This window comes from Oncorhynchus mykiss, chromosome 5, assembly GCF_013265735.2.
Source record: "Oncorhynchus mykiss isolate Arlee chromosome 5, USDA_OmykA_1.1, whole genome shotgun sequence".
Taxonomy (NCBI): Eukaryota; Metazoa; Chordata; class Actinopteri; order Salmoniformes; family Salmonidae; genus Oncorhynchus; species Oncorhynchus mykiss.
The window spans coordinates 3,032,528-3,056,172 of NC_048569.1; the positions used below are offsets into that span (position 1 = coordinate 3,032,528).

The following is a 23,645-nucleotide window of genomic DNA, read 5'->3' on the forward strand; positions in this document are numbered from 1 at the left end:
TTCTCTCATTCTCTATTCTAATATAATGTATTATATTATACTATATTGCATTGTAATCTATTGCAAACTACTCTAGAGGCCTACCTCTTTACAGCTGATAGACTGTGGGCCTACTACTACCCATGGCTGTGTCTTTCTCATGCCACATTAAAGAGTTAAATCTGTTCCAGGTTCTTACCCCCTCTAATCTCTTTATAAACACACACACACACACACCGGGGTCCTGCCCCCCTTTACACAGGAAGTACCGTCTCGGCCTCTTCCTTATTGACGCCCCGTTCCTCCAATGGAATCCGCTCTGGAGCGCATATGTCACCGTGTCACAGCTCCGCTTGTCCAGGAGAAGATTATCTACGGTTCGGAAGGTAAAACTCGACAAAGTTGAAGCCATGGCTCACAACCACTCAAAAATGCCCGTTTAACATTTGAAGATATTGAAGGTAAGGTTTATCCTATTCGAATTCATGTCCACTTATGGTGCGAAAGTTAGAAGTATAGACACAGATGATGAATTTAGACGGCTGAGTTTGAGTGTAGTGATTAAAAACTTATCGGACTGTGTAGCCTACGTAGAACACAAGACATCTCGATATTTCCACTGGGCTGTATCCATTTCCACAGAAGGAAATTAATTTCTCAACCTTGTCTGTTTGGATAAGTGTTGTCGATTTTAATGTATTAATAGTTAAATAATGAATGTTCCAATCTCCAGGCGATCTGCTAATCCTGACGTTTTAATCGTGATAAAATGTATTCAATAAATATCCAGCCACAGTATTGCTCCCTACAATGTTGTGTTTTTTTAGGGTTTAAACCCAACTAAAATTGTAAAGAAAATGAAAACATTTTATTTTTTAAATGCATCGTTGTTATTGTTTATAGAACACGGTATAATAACGTTTAGCAAGTCGAAATGTTCTTGTATCCCTTATAAATCACATTGTATATAATGACTCATCAGATATACAGCGTGGTATAACACCATCATTAACACCATTGATATAGATTAGCAAAAATGACTGTATAAAATAAATCATTCAAATATTGAGCTATATTGTACGCTCTAAAAACATTTGGAAATGTTATTATTTTATACTAACACAATTGCTCAGAGAAAGAGATGTAATTATCTCAAACGGGTAGGGTGAAAACATCATTGACACCCTTGTTTTCAATACCTCACTTTTCGAGGTTAATTGCCTTTTTTGTAAAATGTTTTATGAATTGGAGAACGCATTGGGAGGGATTTTTTATTTAACCTTTATTTAACCAGGTAGGCAAGTTGAGAACAAGTTCTCATTTACAATTGCGACCTGGCCAAGATAAAGCAAAGCAGTTCGACACAAACAACAACACAGAGTTACGCATGGAGTAAAACAAACATACAGTCAATAGTACAGTATAAACAAGTCTATATACGATGTGAGCAAATGAGGTGAGATAAGGGAGGTAAAGGCAAAAAAAAAGGTTGCAATGGTGGGTAGTATATGGGGCTTTGGTGACAAAACGGATTGCACTGTGATAGACTGCATCCAATTTGTTGAGTTAGGGTAGGGTAGGATCGTAAACCATTCCTCCATTTGATAACAGAATCTTTCCAGATCCTTGACATCCTTCACCTGTGCTTATGGACTTCCTTCTTCAATTCAAACCACAGGTTTTCAATGGGGTTCAAGTCTTGGAGACAACTGGTTTTATGGCTAAAGAAATATCCTGGTACTGGGAAAAGTTAATGATGCCGTTGACCTTAACAAGGACCCCTGGAAGTAGAATAGGTCCACCAGCATATTTTACAGTAGGGATGGGGCTATTTTCTGCTCATGCATTTTCATTTTGACGCCAAACCCACCACTGCTGTGCGTTGCCAAGGAGCTCTATTTTCATCCAAATAATGTAAATGCCTGGAGTTTGATAAACTCACTGGCACTTCGATTGGAACTGGTGCTTTGATCAGATGACATGAGTCCAAATGAGAAGGCATGAGCAGAAAATAACCCCACGGATTCTGTATGGAGGAATGGTGAATGGATTCTGAATGGAGGAATGGTGAATGGATTCTGAATGGAGGAATGGTGAACGGATTCTGTTTGGAGGAATGGTGAACGGATTCTGTTTGGAGGAATGGTGAACGGATTCTGTTTGGAGGAATGGTGAACGGATTCTGTTGGGAGGAATGGTGAACGGATTCTGTTTGGAGGAATGGTGAACGGATTCTGTTGGGAGGAATGGTGAACGGATTCTGTATGGAGGAATGGTGAACGGATTCTGTTTGGAGGAATGGTGAATGGATTCTGTTTGGAGGAATGGTGAATGGATTCTGTTTGGAGGAATGGTGAATGGATTCTGTTTGGAGGAATGGTGAATGGATTCTGTATGGAGGAATGGTGAATGGATTCTGTATGGAGGAATGGTGAATGGATTCTGTATGGAGGAATGGTGAATGGATTCTGTATGGAGGAATGGTGAAAGGATTCTGTATGGAGGAATGGTGAACGGAATCTGTTTGGAGGAATGGTGAACGGATTCTGTTTGGGGGAATGGTGAATGGATTCTGTATGGAGGAATGGTGAACGGATTCTGTATGGAGGAATGGTGAACGGATTCTGTATGGAGGAATGGTGAATGGATTCTGTATGGAGGAATGGTGAATGGATTCTGTATGGAGGAATGGTGAACAGATTCTGTTTGGAGGAATGGTGAACGGAATCTGTATGGAGGAATGGTGAACGGATTCTGTATGGAGGAATGGTGAACGGATTCTGTATGGAGGAATGGTGAACGGATTCTGTATTGAGGAATGGTGAACGGATTCTGTATTGGGTAATGGTGAATGGATTCTGTATTGGGTAATGGTGAATGGATTCTGTTTGGAGGAATGGTGAACGGATTCTGTTTGGAGGAATGGTGAATGGATTCTGTATGGAGGAATGGTGAACGGATTCTGTATGGAGGAATGGTGAACGGATTCTGTTTGGAGGAATGGTGAACGGATTCTGTTTGGAGGAATGGTGAATGGATTCTGTATGGAGGAATGGTGAATGGATTCTGAATGGAGGAATGGTGAATGGATTCTGTTTGTAGGAATGGTGAATGGATTCTGTATGGAGGAATGGTGAACGGATTCTGTATGGAGGAATGGTGAACGGATTCTGTATGGAGGAATGGTGAACGGATTCTGTATGGAGGAATGGTGAATGGATTCTGTATGGAGGAATGGTGAATGGATTCTGTATGGAGGAATGGTGAACAGATTCTGTTTGGAGGAATGGTGAACGGAATCTGTATGGAGGAATGGTGAACGGATTCTGTATGGAGGAATGGTGAACGGATTCTGTATGGAGGAATGGTGAACGGATTCTGTATGGAGGAATGGTGAACGGATTCTGTATTGAGGAATGGTGAACGGATTCTGTATTGGGTAATGGTGAATGGATTCTGTATTGGGTAATGGTGAATGGATTCTGTATGGAGGAATGGTGAACGGATTCTGTATTGGTTAATGGTGAACGGATTCTGTATTGGGTAATGGTGAATGGATTCTTTATTGGGTAATGGTGATCGGATTCTGTTTGGAGGAATGGTGAACGGATTCTGTATTGGGTACTGGTGAACGGATTCTGTTTGGAGGAATGGTGAACGGATTCTGTATTGGGTTATGGTGAACGGATACTGTATTGAGGAATGGTGAACGGATTCTGTATTGGGTAATGGTGAATGGATTCTGTATTGGTTAATGGTGAATGGATTCTGTATTGGGTAATGGTGAATGGATTCTGTTTGGAGGAATGGTGAACGGATTCTGTATTGGGTAATGGTGAATGGATTCTGTATGGAGGAATGGTGAACGGATTCTGTATGGAGGAATGGTGAACGGATTCTGTATGGAGGAATTGTGAACGGATTCTGTATTGGGTAATGGTGAACGGATTCTGTATGGAGGAATGGTGAATGGATTCTGTATTGGGTAATGGTGAACAGATTCTGTATTGGGTAATGGTGAATGGATTCTGTATTGGGTAATGGTGGATGGATTCTGTTTGGAGGAATGGTGAATGGATTCTGTATGGAGGAATGGTGAACGGATTCTGTATGGAGGAATGGTGAACGGATTCTGTATGGAGGAATGGTGAACGGATTCTGTATGGAGGAATGGTGAACGGATTCTGTATTGAGGAATGGTGAACGGATTCTGTATTGGGTAATGGTGAATGGATTCTGTATTGGGTAATGGTGAATGGATTCTGTATGGAGGAATGGTGAACGGATTCTGTATTGGTTAATGGTGAACGGATTCTGTATTGGGTAATGGTGAATGGATTCTTTATTGGGTAATGGTGATCGGATTCTGTTTGGAGGAATGGTGAACGGATTCTGTATTGGGTACTGGTGAACGGATTCTGTTTGGAGGAATGGTGAACGGATTCTGTATTGGGTTATGGTGAACGGATACTGTATTGAGGAATGGTGAACGGATTCTGTATTGGGTAATGGTGAATGGATTCTGTATTGGTTAATGGTGAATGGATTCTGTATTGGGTAATGGTGAATGGATTCTGTTTGGAGGAATGGTGAACGGATTCTGTATTGGGTAATGGTGAATGGATTCTGTATGGAGGAATGGTGAACGGATTCTGTATGGAGGAATGGTGAACGGATTCTGTATGGAGGAATTGTGAACGGATTCTGTATTGGGTAATGGTGAACGGATTCTGTATGGAGGAATGGTGAATGGATTCTGTATTGGGTAATGGTGAACAGATTCTGTATTGGGTAATGGTGAATGGATTCTGTATTGGGTAATGGTGGATGGATTCTGTTTGGAGGAATGGTGAATGGATTCTGTATGGAGGAATGGTGAACGGATTCTGTATGGAGGAATGGTGAACGGATTCTGTATTGGGTAATGGTGAACGGATTCTGTATTGGGTAATGGTGAATGGATTCCGTATTGGGTAATGGTGATCGGATTCTGTTTGGAGGAATGGTGAACGGATTCTGTATTGGGTAATGGTGAACGGATTCTGTTTGGAGGAATGGTGAACGGATTCTGTATTGGGTAATGGTGAACGGATTCTGTATTGGGTAATGGTGAACGGATTCTGTATTGGGTAATGGTGAATGGATTCTGTATTGGTTAATGGTAAACGGATTCTGTATTGGGTAATGGTGTAAGAACGCACCCAAAGTTTTCCAACTCATTGTTTCATTTTTTTAAAGGCTCAGTGCCATTTCCTCGCAAGGTGAGGTGTTGACAGGTATTGAACAAAAATATAAACGCAACATGCAACAATTTTAACGATTTTATTGAGTTACAGTTCAACTGAGTAAATCAGTCAATTTTAGTAAATTAATTTGGTCCTAATCTATGGATCTCACGTGACTGGTCCTGGGAAGGAATAGGCCCACCCACTTGGGAGCCAGGTCTAGCCAATTAGAATTTGTTTTTCCCCACAAAAGGGTATTATCGCAGACAGAAATACTCCTAAGTTTCATCAGCTGTCTTGGTGGCTGGTCTCAGACGATCCCACAGGTGAAGAAGCCGGATGTGGAGGTCCTGGCTGGAGTGGTTACATGTGGTCTGTGGTTGGACGCACTGACAAATTCTCTCAACTTATGTTGGAGGAGGCTTATGGTAGAGAAATGAACATTAAATTCTCTGGCAACAGCTCTGGTGGACATTCTTGCAGTCAGCATGCCAATTACACACTCCCTCAAAACTTCAGACATCTGTTGTATTGTGTTGTGTGACAAAACTGCACATTTTAGAGTGGCATTTTATTGTCCCGGGCACAAGGTGCACCTATGTAATGATCATGTTTAATCAGATTCTTGATATTCCACACCTGTCAGGTGGACAAGGCAGCAGCTACTCTTCCTGGGGTCAAAACATGGTTAGAACAGTTATACCTCAACAAGGCAGCAGCTACTCTTCCTGGGGTCAAAACAGGGTTAGAACAGTTATAACTCAACAAGGCAGCAGCTACTCTTCCTGGGGTCAAAACAGGGTTAGAACAGTTATACCTCAACAAGGCAGCAGCTACTCTTCTTGGGGGACAACCAGGGTTAGAACAGTTATACCTCAACAAGGCAGCAGCTACTCTTCCTGGGGGACAACCAGGGTTAGAACAGTTATACCTCAACAAGGCAGCAGCTACTCTTCCTGGGGGACAACCAGGGTTAGAACAGTTATACCTCAACAAGGCAGCAGCTACTCTTCCTGGGGTCAAAACAGGGTTAGAACAGTTGTACCTCAACAAGGCAGCAGCTACTCTTCCTGGGGTCAAAACAGGGTTAGAACAGTTATACCTCAACAAGGCAGCAGCTACTCTTCTTGGTGTCAAAACAGGGTTAGAACAGTTATACCTCAACAAGGCAGCAGCTACTCTTCCTGGGGGACAACCAGGGTTAGAACAGTTATACCTCAACAAGGCAGCAGCTACTCTTCCTGGGGTCAAAACAGGGTTAAAACAGTTGTACCTCAACAAGGCAGCAGCTACTCTTCCTGGGGTCAAAACAGGGTTAGAACAGTTATAACTCAACAAGGCAGCCGCTACTCTTCCTGGGGGACAACCAGGGTTAGAACAGTTATACCTCAACAAGGCAGCAGCTACTCTTCCTGGGGTCAAAACAGGGTTAGAACAGTAATAACTCAACAAGGCAGCAGCTACTCTTCCTGGGGGACAACCAGGGTTAGAACAGTTATACCTCAACAAGGCAGCAGCTACTCTTCCTGGGGTCAAAACAGGGTTAGAACAGTTGTACCTCAACAAGGCAGCAGCTACTCTTCCTGGGGTCAAAACAGGGTTAGAACAGTTATACCTCAACAAGGCAGCAGCTACTCTTCTTGGTGTCAAAACAGGGTTAGAACAGTTATACCTCAACAAGGCAGCAGCTACTCTTCCTGGGGTCAAAACAGGGTTAGAACAGTTGTACCTCAACAAGGCAGCAGCTACTCTTCCTGGGGTCAAAACAGGGTTAGAACAGTTATAACTCAACAAGGCAGCAGCTACTCTTCCTGGGGGACAACCAGGGTTAGAACAGTTGTACCTCAACAAGGCAGCAGCTACTCTTCTTGGGGTCAAAACAGGGTTAGAACAGTTATACCTCAACAAGGCAGCAGCTACTCTTCCTGGGGGACAACCAGGGTTAGAACAGTTGTACCTCAACAAGGCAGCAGCTACTCTTCCTGGGGTCAAAACAGGGTTAGAACAGTTATAACTCAACAAGGCAGCAGCTACTCTTCCTGGGGGACAACCAGGGTTAGAACAGTTGTACCTCAACAAGGCAGCAGCTACTCTTCTTGGGGTCAAAACAGGGTTAGAACAGTTATACCTCAACAAGGCAGCAGCTACTCTTCCTGGGGTCAAAACAGGGTTAGAAATTCATCAATAAAACAATACAATACATTATTGCATTAATACATTATTACATTAATACATTATTACATTAATACATTATTACCATTAATACATTATTACATTAATACATTATTACATTAATACATTATTACCATTATTACATTAATACATTAATACATTAATACATTATTACATTAATACCACATCAGTATAAAATTCACAGTACCATGACATTACAATGTGTGCGTGCCTGTGTGTGGACTACTGACCAGTTATATAGTCTGGTGTTAGTTTGATCACCTCGACTACTGACCAGTTATATAGTCTGGTGTTAGTTTGATCACCTGGACTACTAAGTGCTTCTACACCTGCATTGCTTGCTGTTTGGGGTTTTAGGCTGGGTTTCTGTACAGCACTCTGAGATATCAGCTGATGTACGAAGGGCTATATAAATACATTTGATTTGATTTTATTACTAGTGTAATATTGGGATGCAAGGCTCTATAGTAGCCTGGTTCTAGTCTGTACTACTGATGGCTCTATAGTAGCCTGGTTCTAGTCTACTACTGATGGCTCTATAGTAGCCTGGTTCTAGTCTGTACTACTGATGGCTCTATAGTAGCCTGGTTCTAGTCTGTACTACTGATGGCTCTATAGTAACCTGGTTCTAGTCTGTGCTCCTGATGGCTCTATAGTAGCCTGGTTCTAGTCTGTACTACTGATGGCTCTATAGTAGCCTGGTTCTAGGCTACAACTGATGGCTCTATAGTAGCCTGGTTGTAGTCTGTACTACTGATGGCTCTATAGTAGCCTGGTTCTAGTCTACTACTGATTGCTCTGTAGTAGCCTGGTTCTAGTCTGTACTACTGATGGCTCTATAGTAGCCTGGTTCTAGTCTGTACTACTGATGGCTCTATAGTAGCCTGGTTCTAGTCTGTGCTCCTGATGGCTCAATAGTAGCCTGGTTCTAGTCTGTACTACTGATGGCTCTATAGTAGCCTGGCTCTAGTCTGTGCTCCTGATGGCTCTATAGTAGCCCGGTTACAGTATAGTATCCACCTCACACACATGGTTATGGGCTTAACAGAAAGACAGCTGAACCATGACAGATATAGAGTAGAAATGTATTCAATTTGGAGTTTGCATCCCAATATTACACTTGATGTACTGAAATACAGTGGCAAGGCAAAGTATCTGAAACCCTTCGGATAGACCCAGATTTCTGCCTAAATTGGTAATAAAATTTGCGGACAGATAGCCTTGCATTCTTCTGCAAAACGTCTTGATAAACTTGGGAATTCATTTTTCCGTCGATGTCCAGACCCTGAGGCAGCAAAGCAACCTCGTATCGTAGACTCGTCAACAGAGATGTTAGCATGTTCCAGAGATTGTTGTAAGTCTTTAGCTGACACTCTAGGATTCTTCTTAACCTCACTGAGCATTCTGCGCTGTGTTCTTGTAGTCATCTTTGCAGGACGGGCCACTCCTAGAGAGAGTAGCTACAGTGCTGAACTTTCTTCATTTATAGACAATTTGTCTTACTGTGGACTGATCAACATCAAGGCTTTTAGAGATACTTTTCAACCCTTTCCAGCTTTATGCAAGTCAACAATTCTTAATCTTAGGTCTTCTGTGATCTCTTTTGTTCGAGGCATGGTTCACATCAGGCACTGCTTCTCGTGAATAGCAAACTCACATTTTGTGAGTGTTTTTTAACGGGCTAGGCAGCTCTAACCAACATCTCCAATCTCATCTCATTGATTGGACTCCAGGTTAGCTGACTCCTGACTCCAATTAGCTTTTGGAGAAGTCATTAGCCTAGGGGTTCACATGCTTTTTCCAACCTACACTGTGAATGTTTAAACGATATAGTCAATATAGACAAGAAAAATACAATATTTTGTGTGTTATTAGTTTAAGCACACTGTGTTTGTCTATTGTTGAGACCAATTTATGCAGAATTCCAGGTAATTCCAAAGGGTTCACATACTCTTTCTTGCCACTTTACAACAAAACCATTTGACATAGAAACACCGTATTTTTTTATGCGAAAATAATTATGTTTAATGAATTATGAAATGATGGAAAATATTAGTATCATTCCACCTGTGAGGCCCCTAGGTCATCCGACTGCAGGAAAGGGCTACTTAATGTATTCTGCTTCACGATCTGTTAGAGGAAACCTGCTTTCCCTCAGTGTTGGGTTTAGACTTCAGATCACCTTGATGTCCTGTTAGAGGAAACCTGCTTTCCCTCAGTGTTGGGTTTAGACTTCAGATCACCTTGATGTCCTGTTAGAGGAAACCTGCTTTCCCTCAGTGTTGGGTTTAGACTTCAGATCACCTTAATGTCCTGTTAGAGGAAACCTGCTTTCCCTCAGTGTTGGGTTTAGACTTCAGATCACCTTGATGTCCTGTTAGAGGAAACCTGCTTTCCCTCAGTGTTGGGTTTAGACTTCAGATCACCTTGATGTCCTGTTAGAGGAAACCTGCTTTCCCTCAGTGTTGGGTTTAGACTTCAGATCACCTTGATGTCCTGTTAGAGGAAACCTGCTTTCCCTCAGTGTTGGGTTTAGACTTCAGATCACCTTAATGTCCTGTTAGAGGAAACCTGCTTTCCCTCAGTGTTGGGTTTAGACTTCAGATCACCTTAATGTCCTGTTAGAGGAAACCTGCTTTCCCTCAGTGTTGGGTTTAGACTTCAGATCACCTTGATGTCCTGTTAGAGGAAACCTGCTTTCCCTCAGTGTTGGGTTTAGACTTCAGATCACCTTGATGTCCTGTTAGAGGAAACCTGCTTTCCCTCAGTGTTGGGTTTAGACTTCAGATCACCTTGATGTCCTGTTAGAGGAAACCTGCTTTCCCTCAGTGTTGGGTTTAGACTTCAGATCATCTTGATGTCCTGTTAGAGGAAACCTGCTTTCCCTCAGTGTTGGGTTTAGACTTCAGATCACCTTAATGTCCTGTTAGAGGAAACCTGCTTTCCCTCAGTGTTGGGTTTAGACTTCAGATCACCTTAATGTCCTGTTAGAGGAAACCTGCTTTCCCTCAGTGTTGGGTTTAGACTTCAGATCACCTTGATGTCCTGTTAGAGGAAACCTGCTTTCCCTCAGTGTTGGGTTTAGACTTCAGATCACCTTAATGTCCTGTTAGAGGAAACCTGCTTTCCCTCAGTGTTGGGTTTAGACTTCAGATCACCTTGATGTCCTGTTAGAGGAAACCTGCTTTCCCTCAGTGTTGGGTTTAGACTTCAGATCACCTTGATGTCCTGTTAGAGGAAACCTGCTTTCCCTCAGTGTTGGGTTTAGACTTCAGATCACCTTAATGTCCTGTTAGAGGAAACCTGCTTTCCCTCAGTGTTGGGTTTAGACTTCAGATCACCTTGATGTCCTGTTAGAGGAAACCAGCCTTCCCTCAGTGTTGGGTTTAGACTTCAGATCACCTTGATGTCCTGTTAGAGGAAACCTGCTTTCCCTCAGTGTTGGGTTTAGACTTCAGATCACCTTAATGTCCTGTTAGAGGAAACCTGCTTTCCCTCAGTGTTGGGTTTAGACTTCAGATCACCTTGATGTCCTGTTAGAGGAAACCTGCTTTCCCTCAGTGTTGGGTTTAGACTTCAGATCACCTTGATGTCCTGTTAGAGGAAACCTGCTTTCCCTCAGTGTTGGGTTTAGACTTCAGATCACCTTGATGTCCTGTTAGAGGAAACCTGCTTTCCCTCAGTGTTGGGTTTAGACTTCAGATCACCTTGATGTCCTGTTAGAGGAAACCTGCTTTCCCTCAGTGTTGGGTTTAGACTTCAGATCACCTTGATGTCCTGTTAGAGGAAACCTGCTTTCCCTCAGTGTTGGGTTTAGACTTCAGATCACCTTGATGTCCTGTTAGAGGAAACCTGCTTTCCCTCAGTGTTGGGTTTAGACTTCAGATCACCTTGATGTCCTGTTAGAGGAAACCTGCTTTCCCTCAGTGTTGGGTTTAGACTTCAGATCACCTTGATGTCCTGTTAGAGGAAACCTGCTTTCCCTCAGTGTTGGGTTTAGACTTCAGATCACCTTAATGTCCTGTTAGAGGAAACCTGCTTTCCCTCAGTGTTGGGTTTAGACTTCAGATCACCTTAATGTCCTGTTAGAGGAAACCTGCTTTCCCTCAGTGTTGGGTTTAGACTTCAGATCACCTTGATGTCCTGTTAGAGGAAACCTGCTTTCCCTCAGTGTTGGGTTTAGACTTCAGATCACCTTGATGTCCTGTTAGAGGAAACCTGCTTTCCCTCAGTGTTGGGTTTAGACTTCAGATGACCTGAATGTCCTGTTAGAGGAAACCTGCTTTCCCTCAGTGTTGGGTTTAGACTTCAGATCACCTTAATGTCCTGTTAGAGGAAACCTGCTTTCCCTCAGTGTTGGGTTTAGACTTCAGATCACCTTGATGTCCTGTTAGAGGAAACCTGCTTTCCCTCAGTGTTGGGTTTAGACTTCAGATCACCTTGATGTCCTGTTAGAGGAAACCTGCTTTCCCTCAGTGTTGGGTTTAGACTTCAGATCACCTTAATGTCCTGTTAGAGGAAACTTGCTTTCCCTCAGTGTTGGGTTTAGACCTCAGATCACCTTGATGTCCTGTTTACTCTGTGGGTGTAAAGCACAGATTGGGACATTCTAACTTTAGGTGCAGGGATTGACTGCATGACACTGCTTTGGGCTGCTTTGGGCTGCTTTGGGCTGCTTGGTCCTTGATGGTAGTAGTAGTTTTATCTTTAACTTTAGAACGTCCAAGTCCAATAATGTGTGTTATTCTAAAAACGCCAAAGCTGTGGTCTTTTTGCCTGAGGCTGTAAAGAACAGGTGGATTTTATACTGTAGGTACAGGGATTGACTGCATGACATTGACTATCAGTCACACAGTTTATGGTACGTCATTGTGTTTCATTGATTTGTGCGGTTTTGTCCTTGATGGTAACGATGTATGTTGATCTTTTTCTTTAGGACTTCCAGTAATATATTTTAAATATCAAAGCTGTGATAAAGTACAGTGTGTCTGTATCAGTATTAAACACATCAGAACCCAATACATACATATTACAACCTCTGTCCTGCCCTGTATTTAAAGTCTGTCCGTCTGTCTGTCTATTCTCTGCTAAACCAGGGAATGTGTAGCAGCTTGTCAGGTCCACTCTCTCCTCCTGAGTCAGAACGCCTCTCCTGAGTCAGAACGCCTCTCCTGAGTCAGAACGCCTCTCCTGAGTCAGAACGCCTCTCCGGTTCTGGAGTCAGAACGCCTCTCCTGAGTCAGAACGCCTCTCCGGTTCTGGAGTCAGAATACCTCTCCTGAGTCAGAACACCTCTCCTGAGTCAGAACACCTCTCCTGAGTCAGAACGCCTCTCCTGAATCAGAAAACCTCTCCGGTTCTGGAGTCAGAACACCTCTCCTGAATCAGAACACCTCTATGGTTCTGGAGTCAGAACACCTCTATGGTTCTGGAGTCAGAACACCTCTATAGTTCTGGAGTCAGAACACCTCTCCTGAGTCAGAACGCCTCTCCTGAGTCAGAACGCCTCTCCTGAATCAGAACACCTCTCCTGAGTCAGAACTTCTCTCCTGAGTCAGAACGCCTCTATGGTTCTGGAGTCAGAACACCTCTCCTGAATCAGAACACCTCTATGGTTCTGGAGTCAGAACACCTCTCCTGAGTCAGAACACCTCTCTGGTTCTGGAGTCAGAACACCTCTCCTGAGTCAGAACTTCTCTCCTGAGTCAGAACGCCTCTCTGGTTCTGGAGTCAGAACGCCTCTCCTGAGTCAGAACGCCTCTCCTGAGTCAGATCGCCTCTCCTGAGTCAGATCGCCTCTCATTGATTATATATTAATACTAGTTACCTAGTCTCTATCTGAACAGTGAGTATATATTAGTACTAGTTACCCAGTCTCCATCTGAACAGTGAGTATATATTAGTACTAGTTACCCAGTCTCTATCTGAACAGTGAGTATATATTAGTACTAGTTACCCAGTCTCTATCTGAACAGTGAGTATATATTAGTACTAGTTACCCAGTCTCTATCTGAACAGTGAGTATATATTAGTGCTAGTTATCAAGTCTCTATCTGAACAGTGAGTATACTGTATATTAGTACTAGTTACCCAGTCTCTATCTGAACAGTGAGTATATATTAGTACTAGTTACCCAGTCTCTATCTGAACAGTGAGTATATATTAGTACTAGTTATCAAGTCTCTATCTGAACAGTGAGTATACTGTATATTAGTACTAGTTACCCAGTCTCTATCTGAACAGTGAGTATATATTAGTACTTGTTACCCAGTCTCTATCTGAACAGTGAGTATATATTAATACTAGTTACACAGTCTCTATCTGAACAGTGAGTATTTATTAGTACTAGTTACCCAGTCTCTATCTGAACAGTGAGTATTTATTAGTACTAGTTACCCAGTCTCTATCTGAACAGTGAGTATATATTAATACTAGTTACACAGTCTCTATCTGAACAGTGAGTATTTATTAGTACTAGTTACCCAGTCTCTATCTGAACAGTGAGTATATATTAGTGTAACTCCATTGACTTGTAGTCTAATGACTGAAGCCAGATTACTGAATGTAAGTACATTATTTACCTTCAGAGGTGAATGTATGAAGCCAGTTGCCGTGATACGTGTTTTGTTGTTCTGCACTCTCCTCAAACAATAGCATGGTATTCTTTCACTGTTATAGCTACTGTCAATTAGACAGTGCAGTTAGATGAACAATTATGTAAGCTTTCTGCCCATATAAGACATGTCTATGTCCTGGAAAGTTTGATGTTACTTACGTGCGCTAATGTGATTAGCATGACATTTGAATCTCAACCGATCCCGTAGAGGATTTATTAAATATAACATTTGAAATGTCTATATTCTTTTTGGGACTTTGGTGAGTGTAATGTTTACTGTTATTAAAAATTAAATAAAAAATCCCTTTTGTTTGTCTATTTCTCTTGCTTTGGCAATGTTAACATGTGTTTCCCATGCCAATAAAGCCTATTAAATTGATATATAGAGAGAAATCGACAGAGAGAGAGGGGTCTCAGTGGGTTGCTTCAGGAACAGCACCTCAGTGCTGTATGTAGCAGCACCATGTGATATGCCAATAGAAATACTAGTTATTGGTAGATGATGACAACACTTTTGACAGCACATTTTTTCCTAGTCTGAGTGCCAGTCATTTTTTTGTTTTGACCTTTGTTTAACTAGGAAACTCAGTTGAGATACAGCCTGGATTTGAACCAGGGTAGTGACGCCTCTTGCACTGAGATGCAGTGCCTTAGACCGCTGCACCAATCGGGATCCCAAGTCCTTGTCACTCATATTGCCATGCCAAACATAGTTTAACATTGAGCAGTGGAGTTGGCCAGAGAACTAACCGATCTGGGACCAGAAAGCATTTCTCTGTTAAATGGTATTCTGGCATTCCGATCTTCCTGCTATCCACCACATCTGGGGTCAATTATCAGTTCGTCTGACTAGTCTCTCATTGATTTGATTTACTAATTTAATTTACTAATTTGATTTATTTTCAGTATATTTAAGGGTCCAACCGTTCTGCTCTGTTCTGGACCAACTGAAATGTACCTTAATGTTGGTGGTGCATAGTTCTCTGTTTTAATGTTACTCCTTAACCGCTATGAAAAATACAATAGTTTTTCTTGAGTATTCTTTTAACAGAGCTGATATTGTGCAAAGTGTATCAATGCAGGTGAAATCAGTCATTGACCCAGACATGGTGGATAGCAGAAAGATTGGAACGCTGTGAACCAAGAAGTTGTGAGTTCAAATCCCAGGTGAGGACATGTTGAATATAATGGTCTATATAAATGAACATGCGCAATGTAATCGTGTACATTATATATACAAAAGTATGTGGACACCCCTTCAAATGACTGGATTCTGCTGTTTCAGTGACACCTGGGAAGTGTTAGGCCACACAAGTTCACAGAATGGGACTGCTGAAGTGCATAGTGTGTACAAATTGTCTGTCCTCAGTTGAAACACTCACTGCTGAGTTATTAACTGCCTCTGGAAGCAACATCAGCACATTAACTCTTCATTGAGAGATACATGCAATGGGTTTCCATGGTACCTGTCCAAATGCATAGTGTCAACTGTAAAGTTTGGTGGATGAGGATTAATGTTTTTCATGGTTCGGGCCCCTTAGTTCCAGTGAAGGGAAATCTTAACGCTACAGCATACAATGACATTCTAGATGATTCTATGCTTCCAACTTTGTGGCAATAGTTTGGGGAAGGCCCGTTCCTGTTTCAGCATGACAATTCCCCCTTTACACAAAGCGAGATCCATAGAGAAATGGTTTGTCTGTGTAATCAGTTCCACAGCATTTGTGAGGTAAGATGCCCAAATATTATTTATTTTTTGAATGAATATGCTAGAAAATTGTATTCAATTCAGTTCAAAGGGCTTTATTGGCATGTACAACATATATATTTACACATATATTTACATATATCTTTACATTGCCAAAGTGAGTGAAATGGATAATAAACAAAAGTGAAATAAACAATTAAAATGAAAAGTCAACAAAAAGAATCAAGACATTTATCTGTTATTTTACCAGGTAAGTTGACTGAGAACACGTTCTTATTTGCAGCAACGACCTGGGGAATAGTTACAGGGGAGAGGAGGGGGATGAATGATTCAATTGTAAACTGGGGATTATTAGGTGACTGTGATGGTTTGAGGAACAGCTTGGGAATTTAGCCAGGACACCGGGGTTAACACCCCTACTCTTACAATAAGTCCCATGGGATCTTTAATGACCTCAGCGAGTCAGGACACCCATTTAACATCCCATCCGAAAGACAGCACCCTACACAGGGCAGTGTCCCCAATCACTGCCATAGGGCATTGGGATATATATTTTTTTAATTATTATTATTATTATTTAGACCAGACAAAAGAATGCCTCCTACTGGCCCTCCAACACCACTTCCAGCAGCATCTGGTCTCCCATCCAGGACAAACCCTGCTTAGCTTCAGAAGCAAGCCAGCAGTGGTATGCAGCGTGGTATGCTGCTGGCCATATATACAGTGTTGTAATGATGTACAAAAGGGAAAATAAATAAATATGGGTTGTATTTACAATGGTGTTTGTTCTTCAATGGTTGCCCTTTTCTTGTGGAAACGGGTCACAAATCTTGCTGCTGTGATGGCACAGTTGTGGTATTTCACCCAGTAGATACAGTAAGGAAGTTTATTACATTTGGAGTTGTTTTGAAATTCTTTGTGGATCTGTGTAATCTGAGGGAAATATGTGTCTCTAATATGATCATACATTTGCAGCAGGTTAGGAAGTGCAGCTCAGTTTTCACCTCATTTTGTGGGCAGAGTGCACGTAGCCTGTCTTCTCTTGAGAGCCAGGTCTGCCTACAGCGGCCTTTCTCAATAGCAAGGCTATGCTCACTGAGTCTGTACATAGTCAAAACATTCCTTAATTTTGAGTCAGTCACAGTGGTCAGTCCTCTCTGTTTATTGCCAAATAACATTCCAGTTTGCTCAGTTTTTTGGTCAATTCTTTCTTTTTCTTTCCAATGTGTCTTTTAGTTTTCTCAGGATTTGTTTGGGTCTAATTGTGCTGCTGTCCTGGGGCTCTGTGGGGTATGTTTGTGTTTGTGAACAGAGCCCCAGGACCAGCTTGCTTAGGGGACTCTTCTCCAGGTTCATCTCTCTGTAGGTGATGGCTTTGTTATGGAAGGTTTGGGAATTGCTTCCTTTTAGGTGGTTGTAGAATTTAACGTCTCTTTTCTGGATTTTGATCATTAGCGGTAATTGGCCTAATTCTGCTCTGCATGCATTATTGGGTGTTTTAAGTTGTACACAAAGGATGTTTTTGCAGAGTCTCAATTTGGTGTTTGTCCCATTTTGTGAATTCTTGGTTGATGAGCGAACCCCAGACCTCACAACCATAAAGGGCAATTGGTTCTATAACTGATTAAAGTATTTTTAGCCAGATCCTGATTGGGATGTCGAATTCTATTTTCCTTTTGATGGCGTAAAAGGCCCTTCTTGCCTTGTCTCTCTGAATTTTTACAGCGTTGTGGAAATATCCTGTGGTGCTGATGTTTAGGCCGTGTAGTTTTTTGTGTGCTCTAGGGCAACGGTGTATAGATGGAATTTGTATTTTTGGTCCTGGCAATTGGACCTTTTTTGGAACACCATTATTTTTTGTCTTACTGAGATTTACTGTCAGGGCCCAGGTCTGTGCATACGATCTAGGTGCTGCTTTAGGCCCTCCTTGGTTGGGCAGAAGCACCAGATCGTCAGCAAACAGTCGACTTTTGACTTCAGATGCTGCAGACTGTTCTAGTGCCCTAGACAATTTGTTGATATATGCATTTGGAAAGTATTCAGACCCCTTGACTTTTTCCACATTTTGTTACGTTACAGCCTTATTCTAAAATGGATTAAATTGTTTTCCCCCCTCATCTATCAGGTATAAAGGTAAGACCCAGATCCACGTTGAATAAACAATAGTTTAATATTCCGACAGGGGCAATAGACAGGTCAAGGCAGGCAGAGGTCGGTAATCCAAGCCCTGATGTCCTTGCCATGTCTGAATCCTGGCTTTGGAAGGCCACCAACAATTCTGAGATTTCCATAGCCAGCTACAACATTTTCCGTCAAGATATAACTGCCAAAGGGGGAGGAGTTGCAATCTACTGCAGAGAGAGCCTGCAAAGTTCTGTCATACTTTCCAGGTCTATACCCAAACAGTTTGAACTTCTAATTTTAAAAATCCACCTTTCCAGAAATAAGTCTCTCACTGTTGCTGCCTGCTATCGATCCCCCTCCGCTCCCAGCTGTGCCCTGGACACCATTTGTGAATTGATCGCCCCCATCTAGCTTCAGAGTTTGTTCTGTTAGGTGACCTAAACTGGGAAATGCTTAACACTCTGGCAGTCCTACAATCTAAGCTAGATGCCCTCAATGTCACACAAATCATCAAGGAACCCACCAGGTACAACCCTAAATCCATAAACATGGGCACCCTCATAGACATTATCCTGACCAACTTGCCCTCCAAATACACCTCCGCTGATTTCAATCAGGATCTCAGCGATCACTGCCTCGTTGCCTGTATCCGCTATGAGCCCGCAGTCAAATGACCACCCCTCATCACTGTCAAACGCTCCCTAAAACACTTCTGCGAGCAGGCCTTTCTAATCGACCTGGCCCGGGTATCCTGGAAGGATATTGACCTCATCCCGTCAGTAGAGTCATTCTTTAAAAGTAATTTCCTCACCATCCTAGATAGTCCATGGCGAACAAGAGCACCTCCTCCCAGCTGCCCACTGCACTGAGGCTAGGTAACACTGTCACCACTGATAAATCCATGAAAATTGAAAATTTCAATAAGCATTTCTCAACGGTTGCCCATGCCTTCCTCCTGGCTACTCCAACCCCGGCCAACAGCTCCCCCCCCCCCCCCCCCCCCCCCCCACAGCTACTCACCCAAGCCTCCCCAGCTTCTCCTTCACCCATATCCAGACTGCAGATGTTCTGAAAGAGCTACAAAACCTGGACCCATACAAATCAGCTGGGCTAGACAATCTGGACCCTCTCTTTCTAAAACTATCCGACGCCATTGTTGCAACCCTTATTACCAGCCTGTTCAACCTCTCTTTCGTATCGTACGAGATCCCTAAAGATTGGAAAGCTGACGCGGTCATCCCCCTCTTCAACACCCTAGACCCAAACTGTTACAGACCTATATCCATACTGCCCTGCCTTTCTAAAATCTTCGAAAGCCAAGTTAACAAACAGATCACCGACCATTTTGAATCCCACCATACCTTCTCCGCTATGCAATCTGGTTTCAGAGCTGGTCATGGGTGCACCTCAGCCACGCTCAAGGTACTAAACGATATCATAAATGCCATCGATAAAAGACAATACTGTGCAGCCGTCTTCATCGACCTGGCCAAGGGTTTCGACTCTGTCAATCACCGTATTCTTATCGGCAGACTCAATAGCCTTGGTTTTTCTAATGACTGCCTCGCCTGGTTCACCAACTACTTTGCAGACAGAGTTCAGTGTGTCAAATCGGAGGACCTGTTGTCCGGACCTCTGGCAGTCTCTATGGGGGTTCCACAGGGTTCAATTCTCTGGCCGACTCTTTTCTCTGTATATATCAATGATGTCGCTCTTGCTGCTGGTGATTCCCTGATCCACCTCTATGCAGACGACACCATTCTGTATACTTCTGGCCCTTTCTTGGACACTGTGTTAACTAACCTCCAAACGAGCTTCAATGCCATACAACACTACTTCCGTGGCCTCCAACTGCTTAAACGCTAGTAAAACCAAATGCATGCTTTTCAACCGTTCGCTGCCCGCACCCGCCCGCCCGACTAGCATCACCACCCTGGACGGTTCCGACCTAGAATATGTGGACAACTATAAATACCTAGGTGTCTGGCTAGCCTGTAAACTCTCCTTCCAGACTCATATTAAACATCTCCAATCCAAAATCAAATCTAGAATCGGCTTTCTATTTCGCAACAAAGCCTCCTTCACTCACGCCGCCAAACATACCCTCTTAAAAGTGACTATCCTACCGGCGATGTCATCTACAAAATTGCTTCCAATACTCTACTCAGCAAACTGGATGTAGTCAGTTTATCACAGTGCCATCCGTTTTGTTACCAAATCACCTCATACCACCCACCACTGCGACCTGTATGCTCTAGTCGGCTGGCCCTCGCTACATATTCTTTGCCAGACCCACTGGCTCTAGGTCATCTATAAGTCCATGCTAGGTAAAGCTCCGCCTTATCCCAGTTCACTGGTAATGATAACAACACCCACCCGTAGCACACGTTCCAGCAGGTATATCTCACTGATCATCCCCAAAGCCAACACCTCATGTGGCCACATTTCCTTCCAGTTCTCTGCTGCCAGTGACTGGAACGAATTTCAAAAAACGCTGAAGTTGGAGACTTTTATTTCCCTCACCAACTTTAAACATCTGCTGTCTGAGCAGCTAACCGATCGCTGCAGCTGTACATAGTCCATCGGTAAATAGCCCACCCAATTTACCTACCTCATCCCCATATTGTTTTTATTTTATTTGCTTTGCTTTATCTTGGCCAGGTCGCAGTTGTAAATGAGAACTTGTTCTCAACTGGCCTACATGGTTAGATAAAGGTGAAATAAAAGGAAAAAGGAAAAAGGAAACAGGATGCACTTGAGCTAAATTTCAAGTCTCATAAAATAGGGTCTGAATACTTATGTAATGAGATTTCAGAAAATTAGATTTCAGATTTCAGCATACATTTGTAATGTATTTGCAAAACTTTCTAAAATCCTGTATTCACTTTGTCATTATGTGGTAGTGTGATGTCGTTATGGGGTATTATGGGGTATTGTGATGTCATTATGGGGTATTGTGATGTCATTATGGGGGTATTGTGTAGATTAATGAGGAAATACATTGATTTAATCTATTTTAGAATAAGGCTGTATCGTAATGTGGAAAAAGTCAAGTGGTCTGAATACTTTCCGAATGCACTTTAGGTAGCACAAAGGAATAAATATTTCTCTGTTGAGATCATTTCCTTATTCATTTCTAGCCAGAACATTACAGGATCAGACCATTACAGTAGGTGAGCAGATCATGTTGAGCATCTGATACATACCTCTTAGGTTGCAGGATGGGGCTTGGGTGGGTGTAATAGAGGGGGTTGGGCCTGTTGCTCTGATCACAGCCTGGGCATATGTCCTGCTGTCATGTTGAGGTCCTTGGCATGGGGGCGGGGCAGAAGGGGCATAGGTCTGATTCGTGGGGGCCTATATAGGATGTGGCCAGGGTTTGCTTGGGGCGGTCTCAGCTAGTTGGGCTGTGGCTGGTGATGCTGGGGTCTGGGTGTAGGTCCTCTTGGCGTGGGTTCTCTCGGTGCAGGTCCTACTGGAGAGGGGGGGGGGGGTCTTGCAGGTCTGGGAGAGTGTCTCCCTGGTCTGGGCAGGGTGTCTGTTGCTCTGGGGCTGCGGTTTTATTGTGATAAACTTCAGGGTCCTGGCAAAGGTGGTGATTGATGCCTTGTAGAGGTGCTGTCACGCCTGCTCCCGCTCCCCCTCCCTGGCACTAGAGGGCGCCAGGCTACCCGTCATCATACACACCTGTTACCATCATTACGTGTAGCTGCGCTCAGTGGACTCACCTGGACTCCCTCACTGTGCTGATTGTACCTGTGTATATGTCTGCTCCTCTGGGTTGTTCCCTGTCCTAGCATTGTTTGTAGTGTTTATGTCCAGACGCTGTTCCTGTTCCGTTGCATGTCCATCTATATTAAATGGTTCACTCCCTGTACCTGCTTCTCATCTCCTGTGTTGGGCCTTGCAGGTGGACCTGGTCATAAAGGCTGTTCAGTCCAGGGTGGAGTAGTGGACCAGGTAGACATGTTGCATTCACCCGCTGTATGATGGCAGGGTGGAGATAACCACTTGCGCGTTGGGGAAAGTGGAAGAAGCTCTCTCTCTCTCCCTCTTTCTCTCTGTCTTTCTCTCTCTCTCTCTGTCTCTCTCACTCTCTCTGTCTCTCTCTCTCTGTGTCTCTGTGTCTCTCTCTCTGTCTCTCTGTAACACTCAGACTCTAACCTGGACTTCCTTCTCCTATTAAAGTGTCATTAGTGAAATGAGATAATGGTATATTCAATCTGGATTGTTGTAATGAGATAATGATAGGTTCAATCTGGACTGTTAATTCCCAACACCAATCATCATCTCCTCGTTTGGATTGTTGGAGCTGATTTGATTGACAGAGAGCCGCAGTGTTCTTGGTTCTGACAGTAGTGATGTCTCTCTCAGGTTGTCTCTCTGTCTCTCCCCAGATGCCCGGTCTCGTCTCATGTCCTCAGTTTGTCTCTCTGTCTCTCCCCAGATGCCCGGTCTCGTCTCATGTCCTCAGGTTGTCTCTCTGTCTCTCCCCAGATGCCCGGTCTCGTCTCATGTCCTCAGGTTGTCTCTCTGTCTCTCCCTAGATGCCCGGTCTTGTGTCCTGTCCTCAGGTTGTCTCTCTGTCTCTCCCCAGATGCCCGGTCTCGTCTCATGTCCTCAGTTTGTATCTCTGTCTCTCCCCAGATGCCCGGTCTCGTCTCATGTCCTCAGGTTGTCTCTCTGTCTCTCCCCAGATGCCCGGTCTCGTCTCATGTCCTCAGGTTGTCTCTCTGTCTCTCCCCAGATGCCCAGTCTCGTGTCCTGTCCTCAGGTTGTCTCTCTCTCTCCCCAGATGCCCGGTCTTGTCTCATGTCCTCAGGTTGTATCTCTGTCTCTCCCCAGATGCTCGATCTCGTCTCATGTCCTCAGGTTGTCTCTCTGTCTCTCCCTAGATGCCCGGTCTTGTGTCCTGTCCTCAGGTTGTCTCTCTGTCTCTCCCCAGATGCCCGGTCTCGTCTCATGTCCTCAGTTTGTATCTCTGTCTCTCCCCAGATGCCCGGTCTCGTCTCATGTCCTCAGGTTGTCTCTCTGTCTCTCCCCAGATGCCCGGTCTCGTCTCATGTCCTCAGGTTGTCTCTCTGTCTCTCCCCAGATGCCCAGTCTCGTGTCCTGTCCTCAGGTTGTCTCTCTCTCTCCCCAGATGCCCGGTCTTGTCTCATGTCCTCAGGTTGTATCTCTGTCTCTCCCCAGATGCTCGATCTCGTGTCCTGTCCTCAGGTTGTCTCTCTGTCTCTCCCCAGATGCCCGGTCTCGTGTCCTGTCCTCAGGTTGTCTCTGTGTCTCTCCCCAGATGCCCGGTCTCGTCTCATGTCCTCAGGTTGTCTCTCTGTCTCTCCCCAGATGCCCGGTCTCGTGTCCTGTCCTCAGGTTGTCGCTCTGTCTCTCCCCAGATGCCCGGTCTCGTGTCCTGTCCCGGTGGTCTGATAGTCATTGGTCTCCTCCTCCTCCATTCCTCCTCCGTGAACACCCTTTCAGAGATATGGACCAATGAAGGTAACTCTAAACCCTGACCCTTGACCCCTAACCCCTACCCTAACCACTACGCATAGCTATTACCCATCCTGCCCTGTCTACCATCAACACCCAATCAGAGATATAGACCAATGAGGGTAACCTCAACTCCAGACCCCAACCTCTAACCCATGACCCCTTAATCGAAACTAACATGGATGTAAGCATGTGACTCTGTGACAGGCTCATACTGCTTAGCATAAAATTGCACGCTTGTTTTATTACAAAAAAATGTAATGCACTGCTCATGCTCGAGAGCACTAGAGTTTCTGTTCTTCTTATGTTG

General features: G+C 43.7%; 1 protein-coding gene across 8 annotated transcripts in view; it reads left to right on the forward strand.

Annotated features, from left to right (window-relative positions):
* The first annotated feature begins 321 nt into the window (after nt 1-321).
* The window catches only part of LOC110524930 (interleukin-11 receptor subunit alpha), a 74,391-nt gene continuing 51,067 nt past the window's right edge, over nt 322-23,645 (forward strand). For 6 of the 8 annotated variants that reach the window (XR_005051623.1, XR_005051624.1, XR_005051625.1 and 3 more), the window contains exons 1-2: nt 322-440; nt 23,239-23,341. Coding sequence is in view for 5 of the 8 variants with exons in the window: in XM_036976607.1 (XP_036832502.1) it covers nt 23,239-23,341 (103 nt within the window). In the remaining 3 variants the exon portion in view is untranslated. Of the gene's footprint in view, nt 441-21,755; nt 21,806-23,188; nt 23,342-23,645 lie in introns of all 8 variants that reach the window. The other 2 variants (XM_036976609.1, XM_036976608.1) reach the window with 2 other exon arrangements.